This window comes from Ursus americanus, chromosome 12, assembly GCF_024610735.1.
Source record: "Ursus americanus isolate L20-20 chromosome 12, mUrsAme1.1.p, whole genome shotgun sequence".
NCBI classification, from domain to species: Eukaryota; Metazoa; Chordata; class Mammalia; order Carnivora; family Ursidae; genus Ursus; species Ursus americanus.
The window spans coordinates 69,679,969-69,701,467 of NC_142138.1; the positions used below are offsets into that span (position 1 = coordinate 69,679,969).

Consider the following 21,499-nt stretch of genomic DNA (forward strand, 5'->3'; position numbering starts at 1 on the left):
ACAGCCCAATCAAGTTGACACATAAAGTATATTTTTTAAAGATCTTATTTATGTATTTTTCAGAGAGAGAGAGCCCAAGCAGGGGGAGTGGCAGGCAGAGGGAGAAGCAGGCTCCCTGCAGAGCAAGGAGCCCAATGTGGAACTTGATCCCGGGACCTTAGGATCATGACTTGAGCCAAAGGCAGCCGCTTAACCGACTGAGCTACCCAGGGATCGCAAGCTGATGCATCAAATTAACCATTGAAGCTGCTTAGAGGTAAATGGGGCTTTATCTCTGAAACTTATTCTCAGATGGTTCAGAAAAAAATTATTTATATGTAGATAGATACATAGAAATAAAGCAAACATGACGAAATGTTAACATTTAGATAATCTGCATATCAGGATGAGGGATTATGTATTGGAAACACTCAGTTTTTCACCTGTGTCGGGGAATACCTCAGTTCAGTCTGTCTCCTGTGTGTTTCTTCCCTGTGAGTCTCCCTTACTAGTCGCATAAAACACTTCATTTCCAGATGTGTGGTTTTTCCCCACACCAAACAATTTTCTGCTACGCCAGCAGGGTGGCCTACAATTTAATTCAGTTCTGACATTATCTGCCCAAGATAGCATCACGTCCCACAGGTTAAAGGACTCAGTCCCACAAGACTGCACCCCCCCCCCACATACACATACACTTCACACACCAGCTGCAAGCCCGGGTTGTCCGTCACCTGTGCTCCTGACCAACTGACTATAAATTAGGGTTCCAATCACCCCCTCTTTGGGTTCTATTAATTTGCTAGAACAGCTCACAGACCTCGAGGAAACATTTTACTTATGTTTACCAGTTTATTATAAAAAGGATATGATAAAGGATACAGACAAACACCCAGATGGAAGAGAAAGGGCAAGGTATGTGGGGGGGCTCTCCAGCATGCCACTCTCCCATACCTCCACATGCTCGCAGACCCAGACGCTCCCCAAACTCCATCCTTCTGGGATTTTATGGAAACTTCATCACATAGGCATGATGGATCATTAACTTCATTTTCAGCCCCTCTCCCTTCTCAAGAGAATAGGGGCGGGACTGCAAGTTCCAAGCTTCTAATCATGGCTTGGTCTTTCTGGTGACCAGCCCTCATGCGGGAGCCACCCCCGAGTGGCCTTATTAGAACAAAACACACTCCTATCACCCATGAAATGGCAAGGGTTACAGGAGCACTGTGTCAGGAACTGGGGCCAAAGACCAATATTAGAACAAGAGATGCTTCTAGTGTTCTTATAAGTTAGGATCTTATAAGGTTTTTAGGAGCTCTATGCCAGGAACCTGGGCCAGAGACCAATATATATTTCTATGACCGCACAGGGCTATATAGGAATTATTTGTACCATTTTTGGGATTTCTGTAACTCTGAAAGTACTTCAGAAGAAGTTAATAATAAAATACACACACACATAGAACCATATATCCAACTCGATATCTCTTCTAGGATACTGTAAAGACTCAAACCCAAAACTGAACTGGGCACCTAATCTTCGCCTTCAGCACCCTTCGAACCGGGTCTTCTTCCGGTATTCCATATCTTACAGAACAAACGCCATCCATCCAGATGCACAGACCTGATAGTCACCCTTGACACTTCCCCTCCCATAACCAACCTATCACCACATCCTGTGGAGTTTACCCTCCTAATATGTCTCTTGTAGCCACAATGTCTCTCCCCCTTCACCTCCACCACCACCCCTTTGGTCCAAGTCATCACCATCTCTCACCTAGCCTGCTACAAGTAACCTCCCGGCTGGCCTCCCTGCTTTCACTCTTATCTCTCTGACGAGTCACACTGCAGCCAGACATCTTTGCCAAACACAAATTGAAAGACAACTTGATGCAATGCATGATCTTTGATTGGATTTCCAAAAATAAAAAGCTATAAAGGACACTAATGAGACAACTGGGGAAATTTGAATATCAACTATATATTAGATAATAATATTACATGAATGTTAACGTCTTGGGTGTGGTAATGGTAATGTGGTTATATAAGAAAATGTCTTTGTTTTCAGAAGCTGTGTGCTGAAGCAGATAGAGGTGCAACGTAAAGATTTTTGCAACTAACTCTCAAATGATTCAGCAAAAATAACAATTAGTTTATTATTGTTATTATATGCATACAAAGTCAAAGAGAGACAAAGCCAGTCTGGTAAAATGTCGGTGAATCTAGATGAAGGGTAAATAGGGTGCTCACTTTACTAATCTTGCAACTTTTCTGAAAGTTAAAAAAAAAATTTTTTTTAGGCGCGCCTGGGTGGCACAGCGGTTAAGCGTCTGCGCTCAGCTCAGGGCGTGATCCCAGCGTTCTGGGATCAAGCCCCACATCAGGCTCCTCTGCTAGGAGCCTGCTTCTTCCTCTCCCACTGCCCCTGCCTGTGTTCCCTCTCTCCCTGGCTGTCTCTCTCTGTCAAATAAATAAATAAAATCTTTAAATTTTTTTTTAAAGTCTAGGGAAAAATATGTCATTCTGTTCCATTTTTTGAGTGAGATAAGGATATTGTGGTTATATGGGAGAATATCCTTGGAGATACACGTTGCAGTACTTGATGGTGAAATGTCTCTGCTATCTGCAACTTATTTTCAAATGGTTTAACTAAAAAAAGGTATATAAGTATATTTTTAAAGTATATAGATATATACAAAGTACTTGAATACATATGTATAAGGATATAATATACATAAATGTAAAAAATAGTGAAAGATAGATGTTGCTTTGGATTCAACTTTTCTGCAGGTTTGACATTTTTCAAAATTATAAGTTAGGGATAATACTTGGGAATATATGGAGAAATAATAAAATATTAAAGATACAAAATAAAATACAAATTGAAAATTTACATATCATCTTGGAAAAAAGCTCATCCTGTTACAACCCTGCTTAAAACCTTCACTAGCTTCACACTGCTACCAGGACAAAGCCGAAGTCACCTAACAGGGCCTAAAAGGCCCAGTATGGTCCAGCTTCTGCCTTCTCCCAAGCAGGCCTACCTACTCACTCGTGCCCCATCACCATCATCTCTGCCCCGCGGCTCCAACTACACCCAACTACACCCTAAGAAACCACTCCTCCAAAGTTCCCTCTCCTGGCCTTCGCGTGTGCAACTACCCCAGCCTGACTATGAGGGACTGAGACAGGGGCTTTCGAGCTGTCTCTTCTAAACCGTTCCCCTAAAAATCTCCTCTCTACCCTTTCCTCTGAGCCCCCAGGTCTGGGTGACATGACTCCTTGGCATCCCGTTCTCAGTCCCATCATAGGACTTAGCACCCGGTATTGTAATTTCCTGCTTACTTGTTCTTCAGTGTTCTGTAAACTTCTCGAGGACTGGGTCTGCTTTATTTCCCAGTCTCCAGAACTGGTCTGCGCACAGTAATTATCTGTGCAGTAAATGGAATGACCTTCCATTTTCTTGTAAAATTAGAGTTCAGCTCGATGACAATAAAATGTATCAAATAACAGCAGTCTCAACTGAGCAGGAATTTCCGGATTTTTTGCATCCCTCTGCTTCAGACCTAAAAGCACGAGTCGCCGAACAAACAAACAAACAAAAAAAACAAAAGACTACAGTTCCCGTGAGCCTTCGGGGCACCACGCGCGCCTGCCCGTTCTACTATCGCGTAGCCAGGACTCCATTTCCCAGCGTGCCTTATGACGCGACGACCACCTTTGTCCGAGAACTTCAGGAGTCCGGTCCCTGAGCTACAACTGCGGTAGCAGAGGCTGAGCGGAAGGTAGAACGGGCCCAGCCTGGGGTTTAAAGGGGACACTGGCTCAACCACAAACCCGGAGTTGCACATACGCAGCCTTTGCAGCCTCCGGCCCACTCCTTGCTAAATGCGGGCCCTTTCCAGTCCCTCGTTGGCCGTCCGCTGCCCTCGGCTGGAGGCCAAATTCCCCTTCGTCACACAGAGGAAAGGAACTCGGTGTCTGGAGTCGAGGCGGGCACCCCGCAGGAGCAGAGTGTGGATGTGGGCGGCCGGGGGTGGAGGGTGGTGAGACTGGACTCTCACCGGGTGGGAGGCCCTGCCCTCACTGCTCTGGGCTTTGTCTCTGCGGCAGCCGATGCTGAGTGGGCAGCTGGTCGGCCGCCTGTTCTCCATGGCCGGTCGTGTCTGCCTATCCCGGAGCAGCGCAGGACTGGGGACCATCGGTCCCGTCGAGGCAGCCATTCGGACGAAGCTGGAGCAGGCCCTGAACCCCGAGGTGCTGGAGCTGCGCAACGAGAGCGGCGGCCATGCGGTCCCACCAGGCAGCGAGACGCATTTCCGCGTGGCGGTGGTGAGCTCTCGCTTTGAGGGACTGAGCCCCTTACAGCGGCACCGGCTGGTCCACGCTGCCCTGTCTGAGGAGCTGGCCGGGCCGGTCCACGCACTGGCCATACAGGCACGGACCCCCGCCCAGTGGCAGGAAAACCCTCAACTGGACATGAGCCCCCCTTGCCTGGGTGGGAGCAAGAAAACTCGGGGAACCCCCTGAGCCCCAAGAGAGGGAAGACTAGGATTCTAATGGTTTGGGAATAAACTGGGCTTTCTTTCCTTCAGTACAGTCTGGTATTTGCAAGGGATAAGGACCCTTGTGTCCCATTCAACAAGCACATACGTATTCTGTGGAGATAGCAGCTCATTTCAGATCAAAGCTTACCCAAGGAAAGAGTAGAATCACTCACCACTGCCCTTGCCCTTTACTGTTTAGGAAAAACTGCCCAGGCATTTCATGTTGAATTGTGACTAAGGAACCACCAGACCTGATGAGTTGTGAATAATCCTGTACATTAAAAGATAAATTATCATAGGAGATACACTGCTTTTTGTTGTTCATGGCCTGTTGAATCAGTGCTACAGATGTTCTTGGAAAAAGAAAGATACCTGTAGCCTAGGGTAGTCATGAAGGGCTTCACTGGGGGGAGTGACCTAATTGGATCTTTAAAAGAAAGCACAGACTTAAACCAGAAAGAAGAGGAAAGATGTTACCAGTAGGGGGAAGAGCTCAAGCAAAGGCATAGAACCATGCTGGACTAGATAGTGACTACACAATACATCGGAATTTCATACCGTGGGAATGTTTGGCTTTCTATCAGCCTGTCCATTTCCAAAAGGATTTGCCTTTGTATCTCAGAAAAATCCTTAGCAAAACAAATAAAAACCAAAACACGCTAAGGCAATAAAAAGACACTAACATAGAAAATGACTATAGAAGAAGGAGAAAACTTTATATAGCCCTTTTTCTTATGAGCCTTCTGAAGTCATATGTCTCAGGGGAGCTCAAGTGATGTCTAGATAAACAAATCTGCTGACCTTAACGTGACAATAGAATCTGGATACTAAAGGAAAAGAGGAACATATATCTTGATCCTTTTGAGCTACAGTTCAGACTGCATCTGGCTGGACAGTAGGAAGTCACTGAGTTTGAGGAAGAGCATACCAAAGAGCATTTTGGGGCAGAGTGATCTGGCAGTGAAGTGTAAGTGAGTTGGCATAGGAGATTGGAGGCACAGAGATCAACCAAGAGGGGAGGTGGGACCCTGACTTCAAGGTCAGCAGTAGGAATGGAAAGGAAGGAGTTTTATTTGAGAGCTACCATAAAAAGTAAGAACAGAAATGTGAATGAGAGGGAGTCCCAGGTAATCCCCAGGCAGCAGTTTCCAGATTTCCTGACAGATGAGAATTCCCATGGGAGCTTGTTTCAAATGTGGATTCTAGGTTCCCCCCCTTCCAAAAAAAAATTTCTGATTCCACAAGTCAAGAATGGAATCTGGAATCCTTCTCTCTCTCTCTCTTTTTTTTTTTTTTTTTTTAAGATTTTATTTATTTATTTGACAGAGAGAGAGACAGCCAGAGAGAGAGGGAACACAAGCAGGGGGAGTGGGAGACGAAGAAGCAGGCTCATAGCAGAGGAGCCTGACGTGGGGCTCGATCCCATAACGCCGGGATCACACCCTGAGCCGAAGGCAGACGCTTAACAGCTGTGCCACCCAGGTGCCCCTGGAATCCTTCTCTTTTTAAAAGACACCTGAGAGGATTTGGAGGAAAGCTGGCTCTATTCTCAAGAAACACACCCAAGTTTTTTTCATTTTGAAAGATTTTATTGATTTGAGAGAGAGTGCACATGAGTGGGGAGGGGACAGAGGGAGAGGGACAAGCCGACTCCCTGCTGCGCAGGGAGCCCAGCAGCTCGTGGGGGGGGGGGGGCTCCATCCCAGGACCCCGAGGTCATGACCTGAGCTGAAGGCAGATGCTTAACTGAGCCACCCAGACGCCCCTTAAATTGTATTTTTTAAGTTCTGTTTTATTGCGGTAGTGACACTTAACCTGAGGTCTGCTCAAGTGTTCAAGGGTACAGTGCGTCATTGACTGTAGGTGACTGTAGGTGACTAGGTCACACGCATCTCTAGGGCTTATTCATCTCGCTTAACTGAACTTGATGCAGTTTGATTAGTAACTCGCCATTTCCTTCTCTCCCCTGCCCCTGGCGACCATTATTCTACTCTTTGATTCTATGAATTTGACTGTTTTAGATCATTAATGGGGTCATTTGGTCTGTGTTTCAGTAACTGGCTTATCTGACTTAATATCCTCATGGTTCATCCACGACATCACATTTTGCAGAATTTCCTTCTTTTCTGGAAGCCGAATAGCGTTCCGTCGTACGTATGGACCACATTTTCATTATCAGCTCATCTGCCGACGGACATTTAGGTTGTTGCCCCGTCTTAGCTTTTGTGACTAGTGCTGCAGTGGACATGGGGGTGCTGATATTGCCAAGGTCCTCATTTCAGTTCTTTGGATAAATGTCTAGAAGTGAGATTGTTTGACCATATGGTGGTTATATTTTTAATTTTCCGAGGAACCTCCATATTCTTTCACATAGCAGCTGCGCCATTTTGTACTCCCACCAACAAGGTACAAGGGTTCCAATTTCTCCGTACCATTTAGTTTTTTTGTTTTGCTTGGGTCTGGGGGGTGTGGTTTGTTTTTCGGTACTAGCCGTCCCGACAGGCATGGTGTCGTGCCTCATCGTAGGTTTGATTTGCATTCCCTGCTGGTTGGTGCTGTTTCAGATACACCTGTTGGCTATTTGTATGTCTTTGGAGAAATGTCTGGTCAAGTCTTTAACCCCCTTTTTAAATCAGTTTTTTTGCTACTGGGTTCTAGGACATTACCCCAAGTTTTCAAATCTGGGAGACTGAGAGGACCCTCCATCTGCAGAAGTGAAAAGGTCGGGAGAGGCCAATGGAGGAAATAAATGTGGTGCATCATATTATTCTGGCCTTCAGTTTGGGGAGAGAGGAGTAACACTTCCATCTCACCGTGTCCCCCTCCCAGCAGGCAGAACAGAGTTGGATGTAGGTGGAGCCGCAAAGAAGCAGACATAGCCACTGGGGATTTTAAGGATTTATTTCCATTTTATTTTTCATCAATATTTTTCGTTTCATTTTTCACATCAACAGAGTTGGGTTTAGGGGGGTTCCCCAGGAGAGCAGGAGAGATGGATGGGTCCCTCCGGGGGGCACAGGGGAGAAGCCTGCGTCCAGCAAATGAAGGGTGAGGAAAGGGGGTACGCACTCGTACACTGGGCACTGGAGAAGGCGGTCCTTTGAACACAGACACCAAAGAGTTAAACAGTCCCCACCTGGTTCAGTGTTACAAAATGGGAGGAGTGACCATAGGGTGGGGGCACCAGACGCAGCATGAGGAGGGTGAATTTGGATTTTCTTTTTTGTTCTTGTTGTTTTCACTTTTTTTTCCTTTTCACTTTTTTTTTTTTTTAACATTTACAAACAGCTAAAAACTACGACACATCACAGCTACGGGGGGGGGGGGGGCGCAGAAGGGTACCAAAGAAAGCAGCCACACAGTGGGGTGAGGCAAGGGCAGCTTAGCCTGCAGGGGCTATCGTGTAGAAAGGGTGACATGGGGAAACTGAGGCTTCTGGTCCCACATTGGGGGTCCCTGGCTTATTGCCCAACCTCTTCCCAGTTCAGAGGAGTTGCTGGGAGGGCCCCTGCTTTCCGCCCCTGCCCCAGCTCCTTGTGCTTTTTGATCTGCTGGTTTGACCTTATGCCTGGTGTCTTTCCCTCCCCCGCTGCCCTGCCTGCGAGGGGACAGGGTGGGGGTGGGAGGGCAGCTGTGCTGTCCCTGTCTGTGCTGTAGTGGGTGGAGCCTCTCGCTCCAGAGGCCTGTGCTTCTTGAGAGGAGGGGAGGAGATGGACCTCGTCGGGTGCCCTCAGGTCTGTCTGGACTGTGGGACTCATCCTAGCCCGGCCTGGGGCTCCTCCCTCCCAGGCCTGACACAGAGAAAAGATGCGGAAGGGATTATGGGAGGCAGGGTAGTGTGTGTGTCCACGGAGATTACCCTTGGCTTGTATCTTAGGACAGTATAGTGACACCCCACCCCACGGCCACACACACACACACACACGTAAGTGTTACACGTGCATTCACACACACAGTCCTGCTGAGCTGCCTCAGAACGTAATATATAAATAAATAAGAATCAGAAAGCTGATTTCATAAAACTCAGGCTTCTTACTTGTAGCCCAAATTGAGGGGGAAGTGGAGGCCAGGGGGCTGAGGTTTATTGCTACTCCCCCAGCGTCCAACAGGTGTGAGAGGGCACCTGAGGCCCTTCCAACTCTAAGAAATTCTTTTGGTCCATAGACTACACCAAGCCCCAGCCCCCAGCATAACCACATGCCCACGGTTTCACCAGGGCCTAGGCAGAGGGGAGGAGGGGGAGGGCAGGGGCTGGTTCTGGACTCCCTAGAGCCAGGAAGAGCTAGGACGCCTCACTAACACTGGGGGAGAAGGGTGGGGCCGAGCCTTCTCTTGTGCAAAGTCAACAGGGGTAGGAGGTGGGGAGTAGAGCTGCACCCCGAGACTGGTACGAAAGAGCCTTCCCTGCAGTTCCTGCCCACGGGGTCACACACATGCACGCACACGCACACACACGGCTAAGACACTGCACACGGGAGTGGGGAGTGAGGCTTCTAGGGCCAGGATGGCAGGGCAGGGAGGGAGAAGGAGCCGTTGGTCTCACAGTGAGCCTGCCACCCTCAAAACCCCTGCGGCGCTCTCACTGCAGCACCTGTCCCCGGGTCTCGGGCAACTTCAGGGCCAGAGAACTACCGAGGGCAAGCGCCGCTGAGGCAAACAGGATGGGGGCGGCCTTGGTGATTCCCACAAAGGATGTGAAGATGCTGATCCCCAGCACGGCCGCCAGCTTGCAGAGGGCATTCAGGAAGCCGAAGGCCGTGGTCCTGCTCAGGGGCCCCCAGTGCAGTGTGAAGGGGAGACAAGGAAGAGGCACAGGAGGGTTCGTAGGGGATCGGTGAGTAGGTGGGAAGGTGAAGGAGCGATGGCAGGCGGTGTCCAAGAAGGAGAGGAAGGATGGAAAGATGAGAGAGGGGAGGCATGCACATAAGGGAATACAGATTGGGAGGCAAGGGGAAAAGAAGACCAGAAAATTAGGTTAATAGTTAAGACTTCAAGGAATGAATACCAAAGTTACCAGCTCTTAGAAGAGAAACTCAATGGGAATGTGTGTCCTTCTAACCCTAAGGATGATCTCCCAGACGGCCCGCTTCCTCACCCACCTCCCCTCTGCTGGGTAGGCCCAAAACCAGCGGCCCTGCCCCATGACCCTCCAACTACCTCTTGTCCGAAGGGTAGAGTTCAACAGTCAACACGTCCAGCGCGTTCCAGGATGCAATGCTGACCCCCCCAAAAAGGCAGAGCAGAGCGATCATGGCTGACTCGCTGTTCCCAAAAGACAGGAAGAAGCAGGAGACACAGGACATCACGCTGGAACCAGCTGGAGGGGAAAGGAGGGAGCATGAACCTGGCCACAGTGATGCCATCCACAGGCCACCCCATGCCATCAACCGGGCTTCAGTAGCCCAGGATGAGACTCTTCTTCCCAAAGGACTCAAAAGGAAGGCTCTTCACTCACCCCCAACCTCCCTTATATATTACTTTATTATTCATAATGTCAGTAACGACATCTCTTCTGTGACAGCGATGGGCCAAGGAGCTTGATGCTTTACCTGCACTGATCTAATACAGCTCCCCAATGAGGCAGGTACTGTCGTCACCCCCATTTTGCAGATGAGACACCTGGGCTCCCAGAGGTAAAGTAACTTGCCCAAGGTAGGTGGTGGGGCTGAGATTCAAAGCCTGAGTGCTGGCTCTCCTGCCTACCTCCTTTCCCCCCCAGAGAAGCTTCCATGCCAGGCCCCACCCCATCTTGCAGGCAAGACCTCAACAGAAGACGAGAGAGAGAGAACCTTCTCTGGCTAAGCTCTTCCTTCAGAATAAGGTGAGAAGCCTGTTGACAGCCTCGCCCTGCTCCCCGACCCCAAGTCAGTTCGGACACCCGCCGCCACCCGCCGGCCTCCTTACCAAGCATTCGGAGCCTGCCAATCTTGTCCATGAGCAGGGCAGACACGATGTTCCCGGGGAGCACGGCCAGCGTCCCCAGGAAACTGACGAAGTACACCATGTAGGCGCCTTCGCCGGTCCCCGCCACGTCCAGCGGGCAGCCCTCCTTGCTGTGCAGGAACGTGCTGTTCACCAGCCGGCTGTTCACAAACTTGTACTCAAACAGGTCTGGGGGCCAAGGCGAGAAAGTGAGAGGGAGGCTGCCGCTGCTTCGGGCTGGGGCGCTGCCTGCACGGGGTCAGTCGGCAGGGGGCGGGGCTCTCAAAATGGCTCAGGACGTTTGTTACAAAACATCAAGCGATAGCACCCTAGGAACTAGGATTGTCCCTACGGTGCAGGAAATGACCGTGGTCTATGAAATGGAACCTTGGAACTGGCAGCTTCCAACTTTTCTCATTAATAATCTTTGCTTCTCATTCTTCTTGTCTGTAGCTGACTATAAGCAGTAGCCGTGCCATGGGTCTAGTAAAAGTTACTGAGCCAGATATTGAAAATCATTAAAAGTCCTTTCCGTTATTTTTCCCTGCAAGGTGGGAAACCCCAGCCAGTACTCCATTAGAGGTGGGATCCTCAGGCCAGCGGACCAAGCAGCATTTCATGTGCACACAGTTTGAGAATCACTGTTTTAAAAACTGGACTAACGTGGGGCGCCTGGGCGGCTCAGTCAGTTAAGTGGCCAGCTCTTGATTTCGGCTCAGGTGGTGATTTCAGGGTAGGGGGGTCGAGACCTTCATGGGGCTCACCGCTTAGCGGAAAGTCCACTCAAGATTCTTTCTCTCCCTCTCCCTCTGCACCTCCCCACGACACCCCCCAAATAAATAAATATTAAAAAAAAAACACTGGATAATGCAGTGATTTCCAACCTTGTACCCACCAAATATCCCTTTTATGGTTTTTTTTTCCCTGGAGACCCTGTTTGAATGAGTTTTGCCCTCTTCAAAAGTGCATTAATAACACAACAGAGTTGCTTTAATTCCAGCTCAGAGGCAAAGAAATTTGATGCTTTTGCCAGATATTCTTAAAACTATTACAGAAAAATGTTCAATTTCCATTCAATTTTTTGAATTCTTGGTGGTAGCGAATAGACCCCATACCACCTTCCTCCAGGGCCCCAGAGAGCTCAGCTTGCGAACGCTGAGCGGGGGAACGAGAAAGGCCGCTCGTCTGCAGGAGAGCCACGCGCACGGCGCCTTACCGGTGTTATAGAACACGGTGTTGATGAATGTGCAGTTGCGGAAAAATGTGTTGCTCGAAGTGACGTCCTCGAAATAACACTCCTCAAACAGGGAATCCTCAAAGGACACTGACTTCAGACGCAGCCCAATGAACCTGGAAGGCCAGGACAACGACACGTACTTTCCCTCATCCTCATGCCCTCCTCCGAGACTCATTCCCTTGGGATTGAGCAGAAACCACAGGTATTTACCCCCAAACACCCCGACTCCGAACTCCAGGCTCATAAAAGAGACAAGGGGTATAAGAGGAGGAAGAGAAATGTAAAGGTCCCCACGTACTTGTCATTGAAGTATTGTCCCCCTCGGTGGATCTGATTCTCCAGGGTGAAATTAAAGGTCACATGCTCCACACGCTCCCCAGAGAACAATTTGGTGCGGGCTTCGTAGTCCACGGCCTGGAGGTGGCGAATCGTGTCAGGGAACCAGACAGTCAGGCCGTAGTAGCTGAAGAGTCACAGACGAGGGAATCAGACAAGGCTCAGCGCTGGGACCGGGGCCCAGAAAGGAGGGGCTGGGGAGTCAAGACCTCGCCTACCTCTCCAGCCTCCTCCCTCACCACTCCTCCCTTCGCCAGTTGCCGTGGGCTTGGGGGACTTCAGGGTCCGCTACTCACCCGCTGTCCTCTCTCATCTCCCACGCATTTGCTCCGCCCTCAGCCTGAACCAGTCTCCCCACCACCACCCGCTTCCAGCCTCTCTAACCTCCATTCAGGCTTCAGGACTTAGATCCCCGCTGCCCCATACGCCTCCTCACCTGAAGGACATGGTGAACCACACACCCATCATCATCAGAGTGATGCGTCGATACTCTGGACCAAAACAGGAGAGGAAATTCCCCCAGACCTAGGTGGGACAGAACAAGGTCAGACAGCTGCTGCACTAACTTCTGGCACCCCCAGACCCCCCCTTCTCCTACCTAACGCCTTCCTTTCAGTTACCCGCCACGCCCCCCCAAAGGCTCCAGCGCTGCCTTTGTCTCCACCTCTCCCGCTCCCTTCTCTCTTCGCCGTACCATCTCTCATTACCTGCCCCCCCAGGCTCAAGGCCCGGACCCCCCAGCGCTGGTACCAAGTCCCCGTGGCCGACTGGATTTCAATCAACTCATCCTCCTGATGAATCGTCTTGATGTGGGTGACCTGGGACCAAGAGAAGGGGTTAGCAGCCACATAGTCTGTATTTCCCAGCCCCACTCAGGGGCCTCCGTTTCTCCTACAGCAGCAAGATGCAGGCAGGGGCGGACGTGCTGATTCCCGGAGAGAGGACATGAGGAAGGGTGTGGTGGGAGAGGTCAGGGAAGGTAGGGGCGGTCTTCAGAGAGGGGCGGGGGGGGGATGGGAAGGGAGGGCCTTGGAGGACCACGCGGGGGGCTTCGGCTTACTGAGAAGACTCGCTCGGGATGCCCCTTGGCTCGCATGTTGGTGTCATGAACCTGCTTCAGCACCATCCAGGCCTCGTCATGCTTCCCGTTCTAGAGCCACAGACACAGTTCCCCCCTCCAGTTAGCTCCTCCCTGACCCGGGGACAGGCCCCTCCCCGCGGCTTCTGTAGTCACAGGATACAAACATCCCCCCGCCCCTACCTCTGACCGTGGGCACCTACGTCACCCACTCTGAAGGGGCCCCAAGTAGGGATACGGCAACGTGTAACTGGGCTTGGGCGATAGCAGGGGGCGTCCAGGAGACAGATACAGCTACAGGTCCGAGGGGCCCCCTGGCACGATGGAAAGAGAACACCGAAAACAAGGGAACTCATGCCGAGGGCAAGGAGATCGTCAGAGGGGGAGCAGCCTCCCAGCCCTGCTGGACCAAGATCTACTTGGCAGGGGAAGAAGTAGAGAGTGGGAACTTCTCCGGAGCTGAGAAGTGGGGGCCAGGGCCCCTGCCTGCAAAATCTGAAACCGCCGTGGGTGAGAAGTCTCCCTGGTTTCTCCGCGCACAGAGCCCCTCTGGAGCTATTCACAAGACGGGAGGCAAGAGGAGTCCCCAGGAGTACGGATCCCGTGAGGGTCCCACAAACCAAACCCACCGTGAGCCCCCCTCCCGCGGCCCGGCCCCAGCCCCAGGCACCTCCAGGAAGAAGCGCGGGCTCTCAGGCTGCGTGGTCAGGGCGCCGATGGCAAACACGGAAGGGAAGGCGCAGACGAGGACGAACACCCTCCAGCTGTGGAACTGGTAAGCGGACCCCATCTGAAAGCTCCACCCTGGCAGGGACAGTCAGCATCAGCGGAGGGGCCAGAGGCTGGGGGCTCCCACCGCGAAGAGGGAGAGGCTGGGGTGCATTGCCTGGGGGCTGCTCACCGTAGTGGGGGATGATGGCCCAGGCCATGGCGGCTGCATACACTCCACCGATCATCCAGAACATGCAGAGCCAGCTCAAATGCTCCCCCCGCTTCTCCTGCGCCAGAAACTCCGAGAAATAGGAGAAGACGATGGGGATGGACCCTCCGATCCTGGAGGCATTGTAAGAATGAAGCATTAGAAAACGGTTCTGTTCCTGGTCCCCTGTCCCAGCGCTCTCCATCCCCGAGCGCCTTTCGTCTTCCACACCCTAGTAAAGGGACTTCTCGCACGGTGCCTGGTACACCGGTCAGCGCCCATCCTTGGGACCCTGGGAGACAGGCAGGGAGGTCTCAGGGAAAGGGGAGGCACAAACATTGGATTTTGAAGATGACTACAGAGTTGCGAGAGAGGGAAGGTAATTATAGACAAGAGGGGACATCCCCAAAGGAAAAAGATGGGCCAAGAGGGGTCTGAGGGCGGGTATGTGGGAGCAGGTCAGCAAAGAGCTTGCAGCCAGGGCACAGAATGCTGCTGGTGGCTCAGGGAGTGTGGGAGTGCAACGGGTCAAGGCTTTGGAGTTCTGGCAGCTGTGGGAGTGAACAAGGTCTGTTGTCAAATGCAGGGAGAAAGTCACTGGGGAAGAGGATAACTCAAGGGTTCGCAGGCTCCCAGAGGTAAGGCTGAGGGAGACCCACCAGGCCTCTTCATGGAGCCAGGCTCAGAAGGGAACTAGAGGGTGGGGTGGAGGACTCAGGAGTGGGCCGGACACGGAATGGTTCTGGACAGGCAGTAGACGGGTCCCGGACAGGGGGAAGCTAGCCTGAAGATGGTAGGAGAAAGCAATTCATTCGTTCAACTCATACAGATTTGAGGCTCGTCTGGTGTGCCTGGCACTGTGCTGGGCTCTAGAAATACAACAGTGACCGACGCACCGTCCTCCTTCACGACTGCCTCCAGGGGCTTAGGAAGAGGCCACTCACCCAACCCCGGAAAGGAGGCGGCAGAAGAGGAAAGTGCCATAACCCTGGACGAAAGATGAGAAAAAGGCGAAGACGCTGTTGACTGAGAGCGAGATGAGCAGACACTGCCTCCGACCCAGCCGGTCAGCCAGACCTCCCCAGAGGAAGGCTCCCACCATCATGCCCAGGTAGACTATCAGGCCTGAAGGAGGGAAGCAGAGGCAGCAGGGGTGTGAGCACGCGCTTCCGTTCTTGCACTTGGTGAGCGCTAAATAAGCTGGAGCTGCAGCAGAATGGATCAAGGAGTTGGAGGACTTCCAGAACAGCTAAGCCTACCCAGAGATGAGAGCAAGTAAGAGAAGATGAAGTGTGAGCAAAGATGGAAGGCCATCCCTGCAGGCCAGGGGTTCAAAGGCAGAAATGCAGACATGGGAGACCCCCAGAATTCTTTCTTTCTCTCCCTCCTGCTCTCTCTTGCTTGCTCTCAGCTCTGTCTCTGTCTCTCTGTCCCTGTCCCTGTCTCTCTCTCACACACACACACCACCCCCATCTCTGGCTTGCCTGGAAGGAGGAATGGATCAGCCCAGACTCCCAGACCCTCCTAAGGTCCCCTCTCCCCTCCCAGCCTTGACACCCTCAAAGCAGCATGAGGGGTCTCTTGTGTCCCTGGGAAAGCAGCTCCATTCCTTCAGTCCCCCCATGAAATCCCCCACACAGAACCCGTCCTTTACTCCTCCCAGCTCCAGGCCTTCTTAAAACTCTCCTGTTCCTTATTTCCTTCCTACATTCAGAGTTGGAACTGATCTTAAAAATCATGTACTCCAGGGGCGCCTGGGTGGCACAGCGGTTAAGCGTCTGCCTTCGGCTCAGGGCGTGATCCCGGCGTTCTCGGATCGAGCCCCACATCAGGCTCCTCCACTGGGAGCCTGCTTCTTCCTCTCCCACTCCCCCTGCTTGTGTTCCCTTTCTCGCTGGCTGTCTCTATCTCTGTCGAATAAATAAATAAAATCTTTAAAAAAAAAAAATCATGTACTCCAAACTCTGCACTTTAGCCATGCTTCAGCCAAGCCCCAAGGAGTGGGGATCTGCCCAAGGTCTCATGGCAACTTGGGAGCAGAGCAAGACCAAGAGATCCTTTGTGGTTGAGTCTATGGGTTTCCTCCATCAGGGTCCACATGAGGAAGAGCCATTAGAGACCACTCGCTGGCCCCTGAACACTCCCAAGTCTGGCCAACAGCACGTGTGGCAGGCCTGGGATTACTCCCCTATCCCCACCCCCCTAAACCAGCTCCCCATCTAAACTTGGGAGTTTAGATTCTGCCTTCTTGTTGCCCCAATCAGGGAAAGGGAGCAAGTTGTCTGAAGAAACATCCAACAGGGGCCCATGCCACCATGGCCACCTCCTGCAGAACTAAGTGGACCAGTACCCAAGCCCCAGCCCAGTGCCCTTCCCCAAGCCTTTGTTGCACAAACGACCTCACTGTGACCCAGCCTCAGGAGGGAGGTGTGTGAAGAGGAACTCCAAGCCCTCTGGGGACATCTTGGGACCAGGGTCCTAGGGAGCCCAGCAGTGAGGACAGTGAGGACAGGGGTTCTCCGGAGCAGAGGTGTTTCTAGAGTTTGGGGCAGGAAAGGGCTGGAGCGCCCCCCAGTGTGTCTTACCTAGCATGCCTTTGTTGGAGTCTGACAGGCACATGTCTTTCTCAGCGCTGGGCAGCACAAAGCCCACCACAAAGACTTCCACACCGTCGGCCATCAGCGCCAGCCCAAGCACGAAATAGAGTGTCCACTGGAAGCGGCCGTGGCCACACTCCCGGAGGATGGCTTCATACTGCTGAGCCAGTTCTTCCCGTTCTTTCCTCCTTTGTGCCTCCCCCCGGCCACCAGGGGGGCCCTCCCCATCGCCCAAGCCCCCCCTCCCTCCAGCCAGGGGAGCCCCATCTGCCATCCGCTCGCCTTTGCTCCCAGACTCTGCCCGGGGGATGCCCTGATATTCCCCCTCGTAGATCTCATCATCCTCATCGTGACCCTCGGTGGCGTCACTGGATGCGCCACCTTCTTCCTCGTCCTGGGCCCCTTCCCCGCGGTAATAGCCATCTGCAGGGGCAGGGAAGTCATCCTCCTCCTCCTCCTCAAAGCGGGAGTAGGACCTACGGGAATATTCGTCCTGGACTCTGTCCAGGCCCTTCACCACCTTCTTGGCCGCGTGCTTCTTGACTTCCTTGGCAATGTCTTTGGCCCCACGGATGAAAGCTGCCCGGTCTCTGAAGCCTTCTTCCATGATGAGTCTTTGGGAATGCTTCACCAGCTCTTCTTCACTCCCTGCTCCTTATTCAGATTTTGCTCAAGGACTTGTGAAGTCAGAAGGCCTCCTTCCCCCAGTTACTTAGATGAAGTGTGTTCAAATATCTCTGGGCACGGAATAGGAGAAAATGGGGATGTCTAGGAGGGGAAAGGAGGGGCAGGACTTCTGGCCAATTCAGTTGGATACATGGGGAAGGGAGAGGAGGAACAGGGGAATAGGAAGAGAAGGGGGAGCCAGGTTGTGGGGGCTAAGCCGGGGAGCCAGGATAACTCAGGAAAAGCCGCCTACTTCTCTTCTATACGCTTCTGGAGATCTAGAAAATAGAAAAGGGGAAAAAAGGAGGTTGTGAAGCCTAGAATGGTGAAGAAAGCCAAGATAAAGCTCCCGTCAACCCAGAGCCCTGCTGGGGCCATGTGTTACAGACGGTCTCCTTGCTTCAGGCCCACACTCAGTAAAAAGGGATGACTACCTGGACCAGCCATGGATCATTCAGTATAAGACCCCTTACTTTGACCTTGGAGATCAGTCCTATGAGATTTGCTCCAGAGTTATGGTCACCCAGAGCCCTACTCCTGGTCCCCTGCCCCACCTCAAGACCAGACCCTTTGCTTTACCACCAACCTGCAAAGAACAAAACAGGAAATATGAGAAACCAGAATTCTCTATTCTAGCCCCATCTGGCTTTCTTACTTGGGGCAGACCTTGGAGAGACCAAGTCCTCCACGCTGTTGACTTCAGTCCACTGACGGCATCTGAAGTGGGGCTTCCACACTCCTCCCCTCAGGCTCCGGGTTTACGGGCCTCACAAGGAAGGGTCTTCTCAGTGGGTAGAAGTTGGCTTCCAGAGTCAGAGAGACTTAGGTTTGACTTCTTGCTTCAGCACTTACTAGTTAAGTGACCTCGGACATGACTCAGAACAACCAGGCCTCAGTTTCCTCTTATTTAAGACGGGCCAAGTAAGGATTAAATGACACAATGTGTGTAAGCTCCTTACCATAGTTCCTGGCACATTCAAAGTGAGGAAGGGGTCCTAGCCATGACTCTTTGTGATGATGATAATATAGTGAGTCCTCTCCACTCCCTCAGGAGACCCCAGAACAAAAGCCACCTCTGGATGCCCATGAGGGTAAGGAGCAGAAAGGGCTACTGGCAAGGAGAAAGCTGGTTCGGGGCAAAGCACATGACAGTTATACGACCCAAGTTGAAATCCCAGCTCTGCCATTTACTTACTGACTGCTCTTGGGCGAATTATTTAATTTCCCTAAACCTCAATGTCCTTGTATTTAAACTGGGGATAATTTTATTTTTCTGAGTCCACGAGAGAATTCAATCTCACAGTAGATATTCTATAAATATCAGGGGGGCACCTGGCTGGCTCAGTCAATGGGGCATATGACTCTTGGTCTCAGGGTTGCGAGTTCGAGCCCCATGTTAGGTGGAGAGATTACTCAAAAATGAAATCTTAAAAAAAAAAAAACGCTAGATCTGTAAGTGCTGATAGGAATAAAGCTCCAATACGTATTAATTGGAAAAAAAAGATATTCTATAAATATCAGTGTCCCTCCTTCCTACTAGATTGAAAAACAAAATGTGAAGAAAGCAGGAAGCAGCAAGGGAAGAAGAGGTCATCCTTGGATGCTGTTGCCCAGTATCCTCCCAAAACAGAGTCCCAAGACCCCTCTGTGTTCAAATTAATTCCAGCAGATGGGCCCACACTGTCTCCCTCCAGACGAACAAGGGAAGACTCAAAAAAGGGGAGACCTGGAATCTGAGGTCATAGAGAAGAGGTGATATCTGGCTGCTGCCACCTTCCTTTAGGACATCATCCATCGGCCCCTTCCCTGGTGGGGGCAGGAGTAGAAAGGCTGATCAGATCCATACTTTTCCAGCATGGGGGTCTAAGGTCCATAGCTGCGCCTCTTTTCTCCAGGGCCTCCCTTCCTAATCCCCCTTAATCCTTTCTGCTCCTCCTCCAGGAGTCAAGGAAAAAGGAGTCCACAAATACCGCACTGCGTAGGAGGCCAGGATGAAATGAAGGGGGCCCTGGGCCTCCCCCCAAAAAAGACATCCTCCAGAGGGAAGCATAAGAGAGCCCCCTTTCCTTCAGAGAAGCAGAGGAAGCAGGACTAGATTCTGATCAGAGATCATTCCCCTAAAAATATCCTGCCTCCTGATCCCACCCATCCAGGGCCTTCATTAAATGTCACACACGCATACAGGAGCCCTGGCAGAAGGGGGTAAGTCACGCTACGTGGCTCAGAGAGCAGCACTGGCAAGCAGGGCCTTAGCCCCTCAGGCCAGATGTGAGCAGCGGACCACGATGACCAAAACCAGTGACCCCTATGTCACCTTCTTTTCTTTGTGGTTCAAGGCCCAAACCATCCCCCACGCAAGAGAGGGAAATGTGGAAGCTCTTCACTACATGGCCATTTGCTTTCTCTCCTTTCTTTCCCACGGCGGATCTCTCCCCACCCCCAAACCCTGAAGGAGACAGATGGACCCCCCAGGAGCCACATCCTGTGTTTGTCAACACTGTTTACCCCTGAGAGGTGCATGTAGGGTAGATAAAGCCCCCAGAGCCACAGCAGGATCTGATGTCTCAACAGCCAGCCCCCCCAGGGCCAAGGAGCCCAGGAGGTCAGAAGGGAGAGAAAGAAGACAAATTCTTTGAGTTGGTGAGGAAGTGGTGCTATTTTTAGCCCCCGAAGCAGCACAGGGTGGCCAAGCCTGTGGGGGAGAGACAGGACTTGAAGAGCTGGAGGTTACAGGAGACAAGATTCAGGGTTACACGGCCCTTTAAGGTTGGCTGGCTCCACCTGACCAGAAGAATGTGCCCAGGAGGTTTTCTGCAGAACGGGGGAGGGGGCTCCTGAGCGAATGTTTCCCTTCAGGATGAGAAGAAGAGGGTCCAGAAGCCCCCACCCCCAATCAAAGTCCCTGACTTTGGGAGTCACCCGGATTCCCCAACCCTCCCTAGCCCAGGTGACAAGGTCATTAAGAAGCAGTCAGTTAAAACATCCAGTGATGGGCAGGTGGGGGTAAGACGAGGGGGGGATGAGCTGGAGCTCCCCTCCCTGTTACAGCTGGGTGACTGAGCCTCAGCCCCCACCCAGGATGCCCAAGGCTGCGCCTCCTCCCCCCCACACAGCCTATCCCTGGGTTAGGAAGATGGAGCATTCACAGTTCTGGGGGGGGGGGGGAAGATGAAGGTGTCAGCTGAGAATGCACAGAGCAGAGGAATACAGAGACGGAGGGCCGCAGGGAGAGACCTCACAAGCACAGGCCCCTACCACCATCTGCAGCCATAACCCCCCGCACCCTCCCCCGTCCCATCTCGCCTCTGCTCTGGCATAAGAGGGGAGCCCCTAGAATTGACTGAACCCATTCTCTGAGTGCCATCCCCCACCCTTAGTCGTGCCTTTGGGCAGGTGCCCATCATCACTCAACACCCCTTCCCCCCACCCGGGAGCAACGGCCCAAAGCCCCGCCATGCGCGCTTCAACCCAGATCGTTTACCATCTCTCTACCCAGCATCACCATTCTTCCTTTCCCTTCCCTCCCTCCTTCACCTGCCCTTCCTCCACTGCCCCCCCCCCCCACTAAGTCCAGGCAAGCAGACTGAGGCAGTGTCCATTCTCTGGCCCCAGCCAAGGTCACTTATCATGGCGGGGGGAGGGGGGAAGGTGTGCAAGGTGAGGAGGGCATTGGACTTTGAGGGAACCCTATCCCACCTAAAAACCCCCCATCCCGTTAATATCTGAGAGGGTAGCAGCGACGTGGCTAAGGTAGAGAAAAACACCCTTACTCCATATGCGTATTCTGATCAGCACAGCAAGTGAAATAAATATCCATTCAAACCACCAGCAGCCCCTCGCCCTTAAAGCGGGGACGCTCACCCCCCCTCCCCCAAGCAAAGCATCGGAGAATAAAATGGCTGCAAGGCAAGGATGCTTCTGCCCCGGGCGGGGTGGAGGTAAGAGACTGAGAGAGGGGTCTCACCTGGCCTGGACGCCCCGGGTAAGGGAGTCCCGGGTGAGGGCGGGGGTCCCGGACGCGGGGCTGGCGGCAGCGTCGACTGCTCCCGGTACCCGGGGAAGCGGCAATGCAGACCTGCCCCCCCATACACGCTCCGGCCCCGCCTCCGCCCGCCTCCTCCCTCCCCCCCCCCACCCCCCAGCGCCGCCGAGCACCGGGAGAGACCATTGTTGGGGGGGTGGGGAGCGGCAGAAGAAAAGAGGATGGGGAGGGCCTCAG

General features: G+C 52.3%; 2 protein-coding genes and 1 long non-coding RNA gene across 3 annotated transcripts; 2 read left to right on the forward strand and 1 right to left on the reverse strand.

Moving 5' to 3' along the window:
- Window positions 1-3,604: 3,604 nt before the first annotated feature.
- Window positions 3,605-4,828, forward strand: BOLA1 (bolA family member 1). The gene is made up of 2 exons (XM_045777135.2): window positions 3,605-3,763; window positions 4,092-4,828. Exon 2 carries the CDS (start codon window positions 4,095-4,097, stop codon window positions 4,506-4,508), a length of 414 nt encoding a protein of 137 aa, XP_045633091.2. The 5' UTR covers window positions 3,605-3,763; window positions 4,092-4,094; the 3' UTR covers window positions 4,509-4,828.
- Window positions 4,829-7,408: 2,580 nt separating this feature from the next.
- SV2A (synaptic vesicle glycoprotein 2A) lies at window positions 7,409-21,357 on the reverse strand. The gene is made up of 13 exons (XM_045777148.2): window positions 21,245-21,357; window positions 16,603-17,558; window positions 14,962-15,142; window positions 14,000-14,151; window positions 13,769-13,902; window positions 13,081-13,170; window positions 12,728-12,838; window positions 12,457-12,545; window positions 11,983-12,147; window positions 11,664-11,797; window positions 10,430-10,636; window positions 9,683-9,842; window positions 7,409-9,288 (listed from the first exon to the last, which is right to left on the reverse strand). The coding sequence occupies exons 2-13, from the start codon at window positions 17,219-17,221 to the stop codon at window positions 9,105-9,107; spliced, it is 2,226 nt and encodes a 741-aa protein (XP_045633104.1). The 5' UTR covers window positions 17,222-17,558; window positions 21,245-21,357; the 3' UTR covers window positions 7,409-9,104.
- On the forward strand, window positions 12,744-14,972 carry LOC123779221 (uncharacterized). The gene is made up of 3 exons (XR_015726405.1): window positions 12,744-12,856; window positions 13,641-13,873; window positions 14,847-14,972. It is a non-coding gene; the product is annotated as an uncharacterized LOC123779221 (long non-coding RNA).
- Window positions 21,358-21,499: the final 142 nt, after the last annotated feature.

Excerpts from the sequence above, each read along its gene's own strand:
- BOLA1 (XM_045777135.2), top strand. The coding sequence starts at position 4,095 with ATGCTGAGTGGGCAGCTGGTCGGCCGCCTGTTCTCCATGGCCGGTCGT.
- SV2A (XM_045777148.2), bottom strand. The coding sequence starts at position 17,221 with ATGGAAGAAGGCTTCAGAGACCGGGCAGCTTTCATCCGTGGGGCCAAA. Across the intron at positions 15,143-16,602 it reads CTCCAACAAAGGCATGCTAG|GCCTGATAGTCTACCTGGGC; the intron begins GTAAGACACACT and ends TCCCTCCTTCAG. Across the intron at positions 11,798-11,982 it reads GGACAATACTTCAATGACAA|GTTCATTGGGCTGCGTCTGA; the intron begins GTACGTGGGGAC and ends CTGGCCTTCCAG.